The sequence below is a fragment of the Haliaeetus albicilla genome, chromosome 9, assembly GCF_947461875.1.
Source record: "Haliaeetus albicilla chromosome 9, bHalAlb1.1, whole genome shotgun sequence".
NCBI lineage: Eukaryota > Metazoa > Chordata > Aves > Accipitriformes > Accipitridae > Haliaeetus > Haliaeetus albicilla.
The window spans coordinates 8,827,215-8,842,626 of record NC_091491.1 but is presented as its reverse complement, the minus strand read 5'-3'; the positions used below and the strand labels follow the sequence as shown (position 1 = coordinate 8,842,626).

The following is a 15,412-nucleotide window of genomic DNA, read 5'->3' as shown; positions in this document are numbered from 1 at the left end:
TCTTTGATCAACAACAAAATCTTTCCAAGCTCCAGGGCAAATATCTTTCATCATCTAGAGCCTGTTGTTTTGTGACAGCAAGGTTCTGTATTTCCTAGGAAGCCAGTAGTACTGTGTTGCACAAACATGGCTTACCTTAAAGAAAGACGAAAGACATTTTAGATATAGTGCCCATTAAAAACCTCAAAAGAAGTTTGTAAGATCTGAGAAAAGGAATAAAGGTGCAGAAGTGTAAAGTAAACTATAAATCTGCAGCCAAACCAGAAAAATCTAAAAGGGGCTTTACTTGAGCTCATTTGACATTATGACAAGAGACTTTACAAGGCCTCCTGCTTTTACAAGCTGAAGGCCAAACCTTACCATCTTCTCAGGTGCAATCCTCTTACTGAATCCACATAATCAGGCACAATACCTTTATGGATTCAAATGCAGGATTAGGTCATGATGACTTCCATGAACAAAGAGCTGAAAGTTGGCAGAACGAGGCTATGTGTATTTCTGAGGAATTATAGCAGGCCGTAGAAATGAACTCATGCATAACAACACAAGTGTATCTTGAAACAGAAATTGAAGAACTAGATTTCAATGTACCTTTTTCATTTCATTTTCTAGGTTTTCTTCCTCTTGACCTTCAGACAATCGCCGCCTTAACTCAGCTATTTCACGTTCCACATTTTCTCGATATTGATTCCACTGAGCTCGCTCTTGCTCCAACCTGTGATGATACTGGAGCTCATAGTCACGAACAGTCTCTACAAAACAGCATTTTCAAAACTTATTTTCCATGTAAGTTAAAGAACAGAGCTTTAGGAGCTCCATCTCTAATCAGTCAGTAATTTATCATAATTGATCAAAACTAGGACAACAGTGAACTCTTCCTTCCTCTCTCCTCCCTTTTGACTCTTCACCCAAAAACCAACTACATTAAGCAAAACATCCAAAGGAACTGCATCTCAATTTGTACCATCACTAGAACAAAACAAGCAAGCCCCCAAAACCATCTAACTCCTAATTTCAAAATAATGTACATGTCTAACATCCTATTTGACAGCATATTTTGTACCTCAAAGCACATACAAACTTCCAAAACCCTACTCATCTACTCCAAAACGCAAAGGAACTAGAACTTCTCACATAGCTTTCATTTCCCTATTATTACTACTACCCCTTCAGGTAAGGGGCTGTCTTTGTTTACATACAGACAGCAGCTGGCACAACTGAGCCTTCATCTAGGTTCATGTATCTCTGTAGATCATAAATAAACAGAAATTTGTGTACTGAATATACATGAAGATTTGTCTTCTCTGGGGGAAAAGCATAATCAGTTGATGGAAAAACTCCCGTCAGCCAACAGGCTGTGGGCTCAGGATACTGTGAATCCTGTTTGTGAACCTTTAAGAAAACAGCCAGTTATGGCAACAGTTTGTCCCCAGTTTACATCCTGCATGTTGTTCCTTGCACATAGTTTGTCTCAGAAACATCAACAGCTGTGTGACATGCAAACATAACAAATATTATCTCAGAACTATCAAGAAGAAGGAAAAAAAAAAAAAAAAAGACCCACAACCGATGCATGTTCAGTCACTAGCCTGGGGAAAAGTCCATGTGATGGCACTGGAGGGACACTGAACTGTCTGACAGCAGAACTATGTTTACACAGAAGAAAAGAGAATCATGCTGTCAGTCTAAAGCTGTTTTCAGACTTGTCAAATTACATGCATTATACTCATCTTCATGGAAGGATGAAGTATCACAAAAATGCTTTGCATATATGTGGGAGCTCCCATTTCCACAATTCCTTCTAAATTCTATCCTCATAGTAACAGAAAAGAATCACCAAGCTCCTTTTCACAAACTTAGGAACTACACTTCATCCGTCACTTCTGTAGCCCAGTTTTGCCAAGCCATGAAAAGCAGCTATCCATATCCTGTGCAAGGGCAGGCACAAATCACTAAACGCATACTAAAGAGGTGCCTGATCTTAGCGGTAGCAGCTTGCCGGGTTGTTACCTTTCATAATAGCTTGTAGTGAAGCTACTTCTTCTTGCCACTGTCTCTTCACCTCATCGATAGCTTCCTGCTTTGTATTCTCAGATACAGTAGCTATAGCTTTGATGTTCTCCATTTCAGCATGGGCTTCCATCAGCTGGGTCCGCAGTTGTCCCAGATCATCTTGGGCTGCTTGGAGCACTGCATTTTGTCTTTTCAGGTCCTCTGAAAAGAAGTATTATTTACATTTAGCTTGATTAATAAATTCAATCTGTACTTCAATCAAAGTATCCATTGTTGCTATGGCAAAGAACAGTACTCTAACAACGGGATGAAGGAAGCACTGATGCTAAAGCATCTACCCATAACAACCAAACAAATGTTAGCAGGTATCTTTAGGGAATATTATTTCTTGACTTTGCTTGCCCTTGCCTTTTATTAAAAAAGTACCTTCTCATGGATGCAGCCACAAAGCAGACACTGTAGATATAACCTATGAATCGATATACCTGATGAAAGTGAACTGTGCTTTTAATTAGTTCGTTATTATTTAACTCATTCTGGTAAAGAATCTGGAACAGATAAGAACAGACAGGAAGCCAGTTCTTGCCCCATTTTTGGCACCAACTTGGTCCCGAATTTGGATGGAACACTTCCTTGAACAGAAACACTCCGGGACCACTACATGGAGCCCATGTAAGAAAACTATGCAGCCTAATTTGCTCTTTACCATGGCTTTGCTAAAACTGAGCTTCTACTAAAAGAAGGGATACATTCAATGGAATATCCACTACTTCTCTAATTGTTGCAACTATAAACAGAAATTAAACCAATTTTACATTATCCTCCTGAGTTTTCAGTTAATCTGAAGCAAAAAGCTCTGGAAGATATATATATATAAAAAATACAATTAATTCCGAAAGCACTAACACAAAATATAGTTTTATGCCCATATAGCTTATTTCAGTGGCAATCACTTTTAGCAGAAACATCTGGCCAGTGTACAACAAACACCAAGCTATGTCCATGTATTTCCCTCAATATCAAAAAGCTTAATCAATCCTGGTGCCCAACACCTTACCCCTTGATAGAGAATATGGAACCCAGAACTAATTGGGTACTCAAAAGGCCATTAATCCTCATGTAAAAAAAACCAAGACCCTGTGGCATTTATATTACTTAGTTCTCAAATGACAGTATTAAGGATGGGTTGCAACAGTCCCAATGTACACTTAGGAAAGGGTCTTGGAGAACAGGGAGGGCAAAAAAGCTTTGGCAGGGGCCGGGGTAGGGGGGAGAGAAAAGAAAAGTAATTGCTTGTATATTCTCCTCTGGTATCCTTTCACTTCAGTACATGTGAAACCTGGATTTTTTTTTTCCCCTCATCACTATTTTTATTTTCTATTTTTCAACTGTTCTGAAAAGGGAGAATTATTGCTGATCTCATCAGTAGTGTCTTGTATCTTAAATTTCCTTTCATCTAGCTTCTAGAAATACAAAGAAACAGGCCTTCTGTATGATCTGATCTTCATTATGCCTGTTGTATTTCTGCCCTCATAAGCTTATAGAAGCAGCTGCAGTCTTAATGCATTATTTTTTGGCTCTACTTTCATATGTTAAGGACAGGAAAATCATCAGGATTAGAAATAAATCAATTTTGCTCTCAGAACAACAGCTATCTCTAGTCTCCAAATCTTCATCAGATATTTGAGCTCAAATGGTTCAAATTTTCCTATAAAGAATGTTATTGAAATGGATGCCCTTGGCTGGTATTAAAACTTTTATAATGTTTGTCTGCTTACATTCTACCTCAGATCGAAATTTAAGACAAATTAATACTACATAAAAAAAGCTAGTCACAAAGTACAAACAGCATACTATCTAGACTATGCCTTTCCACTTACCAGATCAGCTGCTGAGAGAACAAGCACACCATGACTTCAGAAAGTTAGAATTAAAACTCAGTGGCGGTGTTTCTGAGTGTACATCAAGTTGCTCTGCTAACTCCTAACCAGGCAGGCAAATCTTTAAATTTAATTCTAAAAATTCATTCTAGGAAGCTAAATAGCCACCTACTGAATTTTACTCTCTGCTTGTCTCTTCTGTTATTATATCTGTTTAAAAGACTACTGTCATTTTTCCATTTTTGGCAAATCAGACAACAACGGCTTAACCCACTAGCCATGCTGAATATGCAGTCAACTATCCCAGCAGAAAACCCCCTTAAATCCTAATTATCCTTAACAAAAAAAAAAGCATGTGGTGTGCAAGGGTAAATGGGGAATAGTAGTTGGCATTACAAAGGTTATTCTTCATACGGGGATTAACTGAAGATGAAGTTTTATAAACTTCAGAATAATTCCAAGAATTGAGACCTTACCTTCCTTAGCCAAGTATAACTCCTTAAATTTTGCTCTCTTTTGATTAAATTCTTGCTCAAGTTGCTGCTTTGTGCGCAGAAATTCTGCATTGACCTTTTCCAATTCTGCTACTCGCTGTAGAAGAGCAACTAAAAATAAAACAGAAGATAAGGTATGTCACTAACAGTGAAGGCATCCCATTCTGTAAGTTTGAGGTTTGGGGCTTATTCTTTTAAAAATATCTTTACTCATTAGCTCAGATGTTGCCCCATGATATACCAGGACAACTAGTGAGAGTCCTTTAAGCAACAAAGGAAGATAAGTTAAGTTTTCTAGACTGTAGCACCAAATTGTAATTAGACATCTTCACAGCACTAGAGGTGCATGTGGCAGGGAATTCTGTAGAAAACAATCAATTTCTCAAAGAAAACCAAAATTTTCTATATACAATGAAGGAAGAAATGGAAAAAAACCAGCACCAGAATTATTTCTATTGGTGCTTCTTTCCAAAAGACTGGGAATTTAGTCACGAGGCACAGGAACAGTGTCTGAAGGCTGAGCAACAAAGCTCCAAGTTCTCAAAGGCTATGGTCAAAGAAAACTAAGTGACAGCTGCTCAGCTAACAACTAAAGCACAGAAAAACCCGTAAGCTAAAAATTAGATGCCATTATCTTTCCCGTCTTCAGTTCTGCACGTTCACCAAAAGAAGGTAAAACAGACTACAGAGAAGTTTGCCAGAAGATGACCACAATCTATAGAGAAATAACTGATCATAAGATCAGACCCTCCTCATTTCCAGCACGTAAAAATCCTCAAGGGCGCACACACATCACACTATTTTCCAGTATTTACCACAGTAGCAGTTGATCTGGTGGCGCAACAAAAGAGGGAACTGTAGGAAGTCCACAAAGCACCTAAAGATTGTTACTATACGGTTATTATTGGAAAAAACACAATACCATTGTATGATGCTATAAAGATCATGTAATATTCATCTTCATGTGCAATCTTAACTTCTCTGCACCTCAAGAAGTATAGGTCTGGTTTAGGTGCCAGACAGTTTCATATTGCACACCTCAGAATTCAAATATGAAACAGAAACAAAAGACAGATGAGCTAGAACAAAATCCATCTCCATGCTGTAATCCACTGGGCAAATAATGTTCCTCTACACAATTCTCTATCTGTTCTGCAAAAGCATTTTATGGACATGTTCCAACTGTCATGCAAAGCTGAATCACTTCTTTTCAGTTATAGCCTCTATACAGCACAGACTAGATACATACAATATTGATCCATCAGAAGTGCTTACTTATCACACCCAACACACTTCCCACCAAAAGCAAGTAGTGAAAACACAGTACAAAGGCTACACGACTTCAGCAGCAAACATTTATCCTTACAGACAGCTGGAATCAGATCTAGAGCTTGCAGTGGTAAAACACCGGATGGTCAATGCCATTGAGATTGGGTGAGTTATATTTCTTTTTAGTACCAGATGACTTAGAGTACGAGCAGACACAAACAAAAGGACCTTTTAAAAGCACAGGTATGTTTTACTGATTGCTGGTTATGAGGGCTTATGGTGTTACAAAATGCAGCACTTAATCTGTTCAACTCTATGTCAGATAAAAGGTATATGCAGATACAGGACGAAAGAAATGTTTGTGTTGCTTTTTTATTGAAAACCTTATTTTGTTTTTTTATCACCTTACGTATCAACACACCAGTTTTTCTGGCCGGCAACCCATACCTGGATAGTGCAAAACCAACTGCACAGGACTATTCTCCAGAAAACAAAGGGAACCTGTGGCAAAGATGACATGCTGAGTGCAAAGCTTCAACTGAGTTAGGAAAGCAGCTGGATCAAAACCAGGAAAGAAATAGCACACGTGAAGCCAGGCCCAGGTAGTGAAACTCTTCCCAAGGCTCAAGAGTCACCTTTGATGTCTTGCTGAAGTCTTCCAAAGGGAAAGGGCTTGCCTACATTTCCACTCCCCGCTGACTTCTGAGAGAGGGTGATGCTGCCAGCGAAGCTGCTTCCCGCAGCCCGGGGGGAGAGAGAGGAGCTCGCTTGCTGGCCCTGGCCAGGGCCCCTGCGCAGCAACGCCTGCTTCACACCTCTGAGGACCGAAAAGCGACGCTTGGCTCTAAGGAGGTGGTTTTGATCTCACAGTTTCAGCTCTTGAAAGGAAACTATTAGAGGCACTAAAGCCTAAGTGAGCTGTAGGCCGTGGTTAGGGGCAGGTCGCGAAACCCCACAGGTCCAGCCAGGCAGCTCTGCATCTTGCAGTTACGGGCCAGGAGGCCTGAAGCCACACGCACACATCCAAATCAAAACAAGGAAGAATCTGGACATGGCTCACCTTACAAACACCGTTTGACAGCCATACAAAAAAATGTTTAATTCTAAAATGACTGATTCTGAAAGTTAACAAATCAACTGCAGGCATCAGTCAACACCCCCCCGCCAAGACTCAAGCACTCCTTGTTTACTTGTTTCCCTTTCCATCTTTCTTTTGCAGAGAGACAGTAGCAGCTGTGCTACTGCTCTCATCAGAAGGCTGTTGTGCAAAGCAAGCCAGTCGTATTTCTTCTAGAGATGAGAGGTGCTTCTGCTGAGGATGGAAGGACAAGAGATCGCCACAAGAGCAGAAAGTTCAAGTGCTTTAAGCTGGAGAAACAACAGACTCACCCTTTTAAAGTCCTCTGGCCCAAACAGAAAGAGGGATGGCAGAGTCACCAAGCAGGAAATGCAATTTAAATATTTACAACTTTACAGTATTCACCCTCTCTGCAGCCTGGCAGTTATAAGTAAAAAATAATAAATAAATAAATAATCAACCCCCACCACAACAGAGCTCTTGCAGCTATCAGGACCAGCTGTAGGCATTCAAAAAAATGAGCAGTTTAAGATCTCAACTGCAAGTCATGCATCACTGCAACTGTGTATTAACATCATTCTTTCTATTCAGATACTAAGCTTAAAATGTTTCTACCACCTGTGCTACGTATATGGCTCAGGACAGACCTTAGCATATCCACATTGCAGTGATACAAGGCACATGAACTTGAGGACAATAAGCTATGCAACACATCAACCCCCTAAAACGCAGGTGCATAAAAAATAAATACCAAAGAAGGTTTATTTTCTAAGACAGCATGACAGCTACCTCCTTTCTACTAAGTGTAAGTAATTCAGTTTACAAAAAAATTATTTTCTTCTCTGGGGGTATGATTTGTATGATAGCCATACAGACACTCCACTTTCCAAAATGAAAGCGCGATCCCAAATCTGAACTGCCTGATGCAAATACCCACTGGCTACATGACACAGATTAAAGTCCGCCTGGACATGCACTGAAGTCAATGGCAGGAAATGGACTCATTCATAGATTTTCATTTGGGCCTCTATCATTTATAGCTTACTTCTTGCTCTGAATTCAGGTCCAACTCACCCAGGTCTGTAACAGAGCTGAAAAAGAAAACTTTTCATTTGCCATCATAGGCTATCAACTTAAAAAAAAAAAATCCCCAAATCAAAACATATATATTGCTGTGACAGTATTCATTAATTTGCCAGAGTCACTGTCCCTGTGCTCCTGTTTCCGTGCACAGAAATGCAGCTATCAGTGTTTAACAACACCAATGAAACATATAGTAAACAAAGCCCGATAGATGGTCAGTTCTGCTGGAGCTATGCCTGACTGAAATCAGATCTTGTGTTACACATGAGATCAGAACAGGCACAGAACATGCTGTATTTCTTAAGAGCAGTAGTGTGGAAGAGCTAATTCCCTAATTAGGGCCCTAACTCATCAAGAAACAAACAAAAACCCTGAAGACCCATTTTGTTAACTCCTGAAATAGCACTGAGAAGAATTTAAATTAAAATTGATATGCCAAACTGAAAAACAAAAAAGAAGTCCCTTTGGCCAACAATTTATTAGCTGTAAATCGTACTTTTTTTCCCAGCATATTAGGGCAAATAGACTACTGATGACACAGTTAAGACATGACAATTAAGTTACTAGCTTTGTTTCTAATGAACAACACAGATTTTGCAGACACTTCAGGTCAGATGCAGGGATCACAATCTCCCTGTTTAACATTATAGCAAAGTACAGCGCATGCTATTATGTGGCTTAACCAGGTAAAAGAATTCAAAAGAAGGGCAGCAAAATTCATTTCAGAGTGGAGTCATCAATTTACAGGAGAACCATGAAATTATGGGAGTACACAAAGAAAAACTCTAGTGAAAAAGATATAACTTTCTCTTAACCCACTACACAGCAGAATTTCAATTAAAGGAAAACACAGGAACAAACATACATTTCTTATTGGCTAATTACTTAAATGCTGTTCCACAGATCAGCTCCCAAAAGGATTAAATTTTATGTATGACAGTTTCCAGTTACACAAACATGTAGTGACCATTCCAGAACTAAGACAGACAAAGCTGATTATCAATAAGACTATTTTTGAGTACTAGGTCTATTTATAAAATTAATGCCACAAAGCTTTCTACTTGATATTTAAAGTGTCAAACATGACATCAAAAGTTCAGTCCTACATAGCTGAAATATGAAAAACAGATCAGAAAAAAAACCCCCTATATATACAATAAACTTTCTGGAGACAAAAAAACCAAAACCCACTTCTGTCATACTTCTGTCATACTTCTGTCATTTTCCACCTCTTTCTTTTCCTGTCATGATTGCTTGAGACAGAAGTAAGGAGAAATAAAAATATATGGCTACCCATTTTTCTTCATGCTTATTTCCTAAGAGTACTAATTTTCATCTATCATGACATCACATTGGAACAATTGCATTACTATATAAATTTTTAATCTAAGAGTCTGCCACTAGGACGTGTATTTAGACTGCAAAACGCTTTTCTTTATTTTCTTCAAAAAGGATTTGATTTAAAAAAACCAAAACCAACAAACAAACCCCCAAACCCCCACATTCTTAAAATATACTCCAATACAGTTGATCTGTAACAGGCACCCTGAAGTAAAGGAACGGATTATGGTTCTTTTAATAAGCACATCGAACAGAAATAATTCCTGACTTAGGAAATGGAGGTTGCTTTATTTCCAAGGAGCAAAATTTGCCCTTACACACAGATATTCAGCAGCAGCAGACCAAATTGAAGAAAAAAAAGAGGAAGAAAAGAATTATTTGCTTTTCCCAAACTTGCATTTGGAAGCATCAAGCTTTTTATTTACCTGGACAAATGACTAAAGCTTAATGGTCAGCATACACTTCTTTAGGTTTATTTGCGGACAGAGAACTACATCAGACTTCTCCCTCACCACCTTCATTTTCAGAGTGGCAACAAATCCTTTTGGATTGTCAGACCTCTCCTTTCTGGAGTACTTCACTGAATGCAATGATGATAACTAAGCTACAGAAGAGGAAGAAAAAAGGGGTGGGGGGAGATTCTAACTTGCAGCTGTGCAATGGAAGACATGCTGTTGCTTGCCAATATTACCACCCACAGTTCTGCAGAAGTAACTGTTAGGCAGTTCCCCATTTGGGGAAGCATGGCTTTCTGAGACATTGCATTCATCCAACAATTTCTAGTTTATTGTACAGTTGAAGGCTATTTGACATCTACAATTTGTTCTCTATTGACTAAACACTCACAGGCAAACAATCCAGTACAAATTTAATGCTATATACATAAAAACTTAGTGTTGCTGACAAATGCAGTTATCACGATGAAGAATTGAGCCTTGCTGCATCATATCTGTTACAATACCTTTTTCTTTATTGCGGTAAATCAATAACTGCAGGATCAAAAATATCCAACTGAGTACTGCATGTTACAAACATCTAACCACATTATAAATACTATATTAACAAGTGGAACTTTGCAATATACTATTAAAGTTTGAAAGTAGTATTATTTTTTCATTGAAGTTGAATGACTGACACACACCTTTCCACTATAACTTGCGGTCTCAGTATTGCCTGCTCCTACTCTTTATTCTCCTTTTTTATGTTAAACACTGTATGACATGCTACATTAAGGATCTCAGAAAAAAAGAAAAAGCTACCACCAAGTTAAAATAATTAAAATCTAAAGAAAAGGAGGTGTTTGAATAAATGGGAAGATTATCTTCCCTTTGTTTTTGTTCTCTTCTTGATTGTATTATGGAAGAGAAAACACAGGTCCTTTAAGTGGCTTAATTAATCCTGCATAGTTGAATAGCAATAACAGCTAAGTAATGTTTGACATGGTATTGTAAAAACTCGCGTAGCTGTTTATATAACCATCTTCATGGCATTTTACACAAGTTGCTTGCATTTCACATGTGCATCATCTCTAAAGATCTTGTTCCTGGGTAGCTGGGGTAGCTGCTATTCACTATAAAGCATTGTTCAAGATCAGCACCAAAGTTACATCTGGTGCTGCTGGTTTAAATCAATGCAGAACTGTACAGCAGGCAAATGTATGAGAGAGCATTTCCAGGTTCAGGTCAAACACCAATACCAAAAATGTCACTTAGTACTTGTCAGCAAGACAACATATTGTCCTGTATCTTTGATGTGCAACCATTTTTACTGTATTCTTCCCAAAGTATGTTTATACAGCAAACATCTTCATGCATAATTACACAGAAAAAAGCCAACATACTGTTTCTCCTTCCCCATTTTTTTTCTACTTGCGCTTCCCACTTTTTCTCCCTTTTCACAGCACTCACAATATGTTAACTACTTCCTTGCTTTGTTACTGCCTCCCCCATGTTCTTTCTTGGACACAAACCCAGGCAGTTGCTGTTCTGGGGTCCAAAGCCATTTGTACTCAGTAAAGGGGAATCAGACTTGACCTCCTCCCAGTTTTGATAAGCCCACTTCATGTGATGAATAATGCTCCTCACCTCTTCTACACATTTAGTCATTCTGGCCCCAGGTAACTTAAGTCTAGTTTTACATTTATGCTTAGTTAAACATTATTTATATTAGACTGCAATGGAACAGTGTTCATGCACATCAAGTATCACAGGAATGCAACTAATCATACTAATCAACTATGTCCACGTTGACAGAAGTGGGCTTGAATTTTTTTCCAGCAATTTACCTTTTGTTTGCTAAAAGCACCATTTCTTCCCAAGGACAGTCCCCTACTTCCATTACTATAGCCTGGCTTTTCCTACATCCCTTATCATAGTAGTTGGTTCTTTCCTTCACTGTTTAACTAGCATTGCCATCAGACCTTTCAGTTTTGTGCACACACTTAATTTTCTCCACAGAAGTTTCAACTTGATGAGTTGGTGAGAGGTTTTGCCATCATTAGTTTTCATTGCCGCCAGTGATGTTTTGGTGGGGAGAACAACCCCTCATAAAATTTCAAGAAAACACTATTTGTTCACATTTTTTCAAGAGGATCAATCATGCTTTGTCCCTCATCAATTCAGTGATAACTTAAATAGGGCAGCAGTGGATAAACCATAGTGTTGGAAAAGTCAACTGGACATCACAATAGACGGTATCCTATATAAAGCATTTTGGCTGCATCCTAATGCTACCATCAGTGAGTCTTCTCAGAAATGCAGTGCTGGTAAGCTTGAATGCATATGAGAGTATTTCAAAAGTCAACGGCAAGCTACAGTCTGGTGAACACAGACACTTTGAATTCATTTATAGCGACACAAAATGGAGAGAACTGAGCTACCAATCTCATTACAATCATCAGCATTTTCCCTGCTCTCTCAGTGCTTGTATCTTATTCCCCTTGCTTTAACCATTTTTCATTTTTATAACCGCTCTTTACAAGAGGATCAATTTTTAAAAGCAGAAAAAAAAGCTCAATGACTTCTTGGGTTTATGAAGGGTTTATTTACTCTACAGGCTGTGTACATTTACTCAAACTAGTCACCGCTTGAGCAAACAAGAGCATGGTGATGGCAGCACAAAACTCAGCGAAGATTAAGTACCCATATTGGTCAGATTTCTCTAAAAGGGTTCACAGCTTGCACTCAGTGTCACTGCTGCTACGATTACACCACTATCACGCTCAAAGCTAGCCTAGGTAGATCTACATACCCTGCAGTCACAGCCTGACTTGATCCCCCTTGGCAAAGCTTTTCGAGCACTTAATACATCTAAGTTTAAACAATGCATCTGTCAAACAGATGCACCACTCCTTTTATTTCATCAGTCTGAGCCTACCTCAATAATTGGTAAGCTAAGCATTCAACATAAGGTATTTTAAGCAGATATAGAGAGGGCTCCTTCAGCCTGTAACAAGACCTCCAGCAGAGCCACCTATTCACCTTCCACAGTAGTTTAAAGCAAGTCCCCCCAAAATATCAAGTCGCTTAATTTTTCCTTACCGAAGCAACCCTGAAAATATCAATGAGTCTTCGAATTTATGCAGAAATGCTTCTGCCAAGCTTTTCCACACTACTGCATCTCATCATTTTTATGATATAACCACAAAATTCAGAACAGGATTAAACTACTTCATGTGGCAATTACACTTGACAGTGAGGTTTTCAGTGGATCTTGCCTTGCAAGAAAAACAAAATTTAAATTGAGGATATTGTCTGTTTTAATAAACCATCAGAAATCTGCTGTTCTGATCAAATAGGAATATTTCAGATTGACAGATATTTAGGGAGAGATTGTGACATGCACTTCACTATACAGGAGACCACTTACACAAATTTATCACTCTGAACACCACTAGTATAAATGTTTTCTTAAAATATAAACATTTGCTAAACCCAGACAACAAACTCAGTACTGATTTTGTTTCAAGATAATATAATTGCTGACTCATTTTCAGTGGGAGGGGAAAAAAAACTTTAACTTCTTATAATATGTTTATCACTTCACCTACAGATTTATTAAAGGCTTTCCTCTTTTGGTGAAAAAAGTGAATAAAGTATGACTCAGCTCTCAGGGGAAAGAAAAAAACACACCAAAACAACCCTACTGCATTGTTCTCTTTGATGAAGTAATTTAATATATAAACCAAAACCATTCCATTAATTCAAAAATTCCCCCAGATACCACTAGTCTGAGATCTCACGCTGTCTTGCCATTTGTCATAGTGACAACAATTGAGGTGTAGCTTTGAGAGCATTCAGGCTACAGACTACCCCAAATACTCTGCTTCCCAATTTCTGAGCAGAAAGAACAAATTAATGATGACCTAATACACTTAAAAACTCAAAAGGAAGGTAACAAAAATGAAATATTCAGTTGGAGAGATAAGCACATAACCAAGAAAATTAATGCAGAGAAAACAAAAAAAAAAGTCACTGTTTCTGAAATTTATATAGGCAATGGCTTCTCTAGTTTAGCACTGCTACAGGTATGAGACTGCCATTTAAAGCAAATCAGCATCTTTGTGGACATTTTCAAAAGCTGACAATCAATAATAGCATGCAAACTCACTTCCACATGTGCAGCTACCAGACAGCACTACTGTACTTCTCCGGGTACCAGAAAAGCTTCAGAAATAGCAGTAATTCATCCATAACCCAAGAGTTATGAATGTGACCAAGCACCACAAAAGGGAGTTAACACCGGATTTCTTACCGTCTGTGGTTTTCTATCCCTTCCTACATAATTTGGCCACTCAAATTGGTAGACAGAATAAACTGAGAAAGGGAAAGGTGAAGACTTAGTTTCAAGGAATAGTAATTTGAAAGTGTTAGTTGTCAGAAAAGCAGGTTGTAGGCATGAAAACATGGTGCCTTAGAGTAGCCACTTAAAGGACATAAATCTTAATAAATGGCCTGGAGAATATTGTTGCCAGATGTATTTATGGAGACACTGTGGTGATAAATACAGTATGACAAATAATAAAAGATGATTAACATCTTTATTTGATAAGGAACAGGATGCAGTTCCTATCATCTGGAGGAAGGTTTCTACAGCAATTTAATAGTTTCCCCGAGAACAACAGAATACTACTCTCACAAGCCTCTATAATCTATTTCTTGACAGAAAACACTGCCATCATTCTATATATTCATAATTTTTGCCACCACTTGCCAACCAAATGAATTCCTGAACAGTTAAAATGGAAGAAAATCCTCCTCCAGCATGAAATTTTCAAAAATTTTTAAATATGCTTGGGATATAAGCAATACAGAACATGAAGACTTTATTAAGCCTGCAGTTATGATCATTTTAAGTCAACTTAAGTACTGGTGGTCATCTAAAAGGGTAACTCAGTACTCCCACCTCACCCTGACCACACATGCCTTTTATCCTCACCATGCTACAAGAGCCTTTGAGGCTGTACAGTGACAGGATCAGAGAAGTGATACAGCAAAAAGTTGGGGGTGGGAGGGGAGCGAGTCAAACCAATTTTCAGTCAAACCAGGTCCCTGATCACGCTTATCACTTGGCCGAGCATATACCAGAACTGGCACAAACATGACAGCAAGGATGTAGACTGGTTTACACTGTGGGAAAAAAGAGAGTCTGAACTATACCCTTGGACACTCGTATTACTACTGTGTGGTCTCCACCCCTTCCTTTATGCCAGCTCTAATGCTCATCAGGTCTTTCACTAAATCAGACTCATTAATCCAGCAGTAAGTAGTTCTCAACTGGGTGACTGAGCTGAACTGGCTCAGTGATGGGTGTACAGAGCTGGCACAAAGGAAATGATGGGAACACGATTGTAGGAGCAGGAAGAAGAGAGCAGGATCACTCCTTTCAGCAGCAGCAACCTTCTAGACTGGCTTAGCTGTAACACAAAACCACAGCCTATGGGTACAGTTTGATAATCAGTTTAAACCTAAGTGCATGCTGCTTGCCAAAGAAATAGCCTGGCCTTCCTTCTGTCCTGCACTCTCCCTTGTGGCAACTGACATTGGTGTAGTCATGCAGCAGAACTTACTTTTTAAGACTTGATGACTATCATTTGTAAGTGATAAATGACCTTCCTCAAACCCTGATTTCCATTCAGACTCTCTAGGGGAAGCTTACAAACTTAATTTGTATCAGAAAGCAAATTCCAAAACTCAGATATCCCATCACTGTTTGTATACACACAAGTATTGAACAAATGCAACTGAAGTATAGAT

The 15,412-nt window shown here is 38.6% G+C and overlaps 1 protein-coding gene across 1 annotated transcript in view; it reads right to left on the bottom strand.

The window, feature by feature from the left end:
- Positions 1–15,412, bottom strand: part of RABEP1 (rabaptin, RAB GTPase binding effector protein 1) — a 53,648-nt gene that overhangs the window by 30,094 nt on the left and 8,142 nt on the right. Inside the window, exons 2-4 of the mRNA XM_069791435.1 lie at positions 4,370–4,498; positions 2,011–2,214; positions 592–752 (exon numbers count right to left, since the gene is read on the bottom strand). Of these exons, the coding sequence (XP_069647536.1) occupies positions 592–752; positions 2,011–2,214; positions 4,370–4,498 (494 nt within the window). The remainder of the gene's footprint in view (positions 1–591; positions 753–2,010; positions 2,215–4,369; positions 4,499–15,412) is intronic.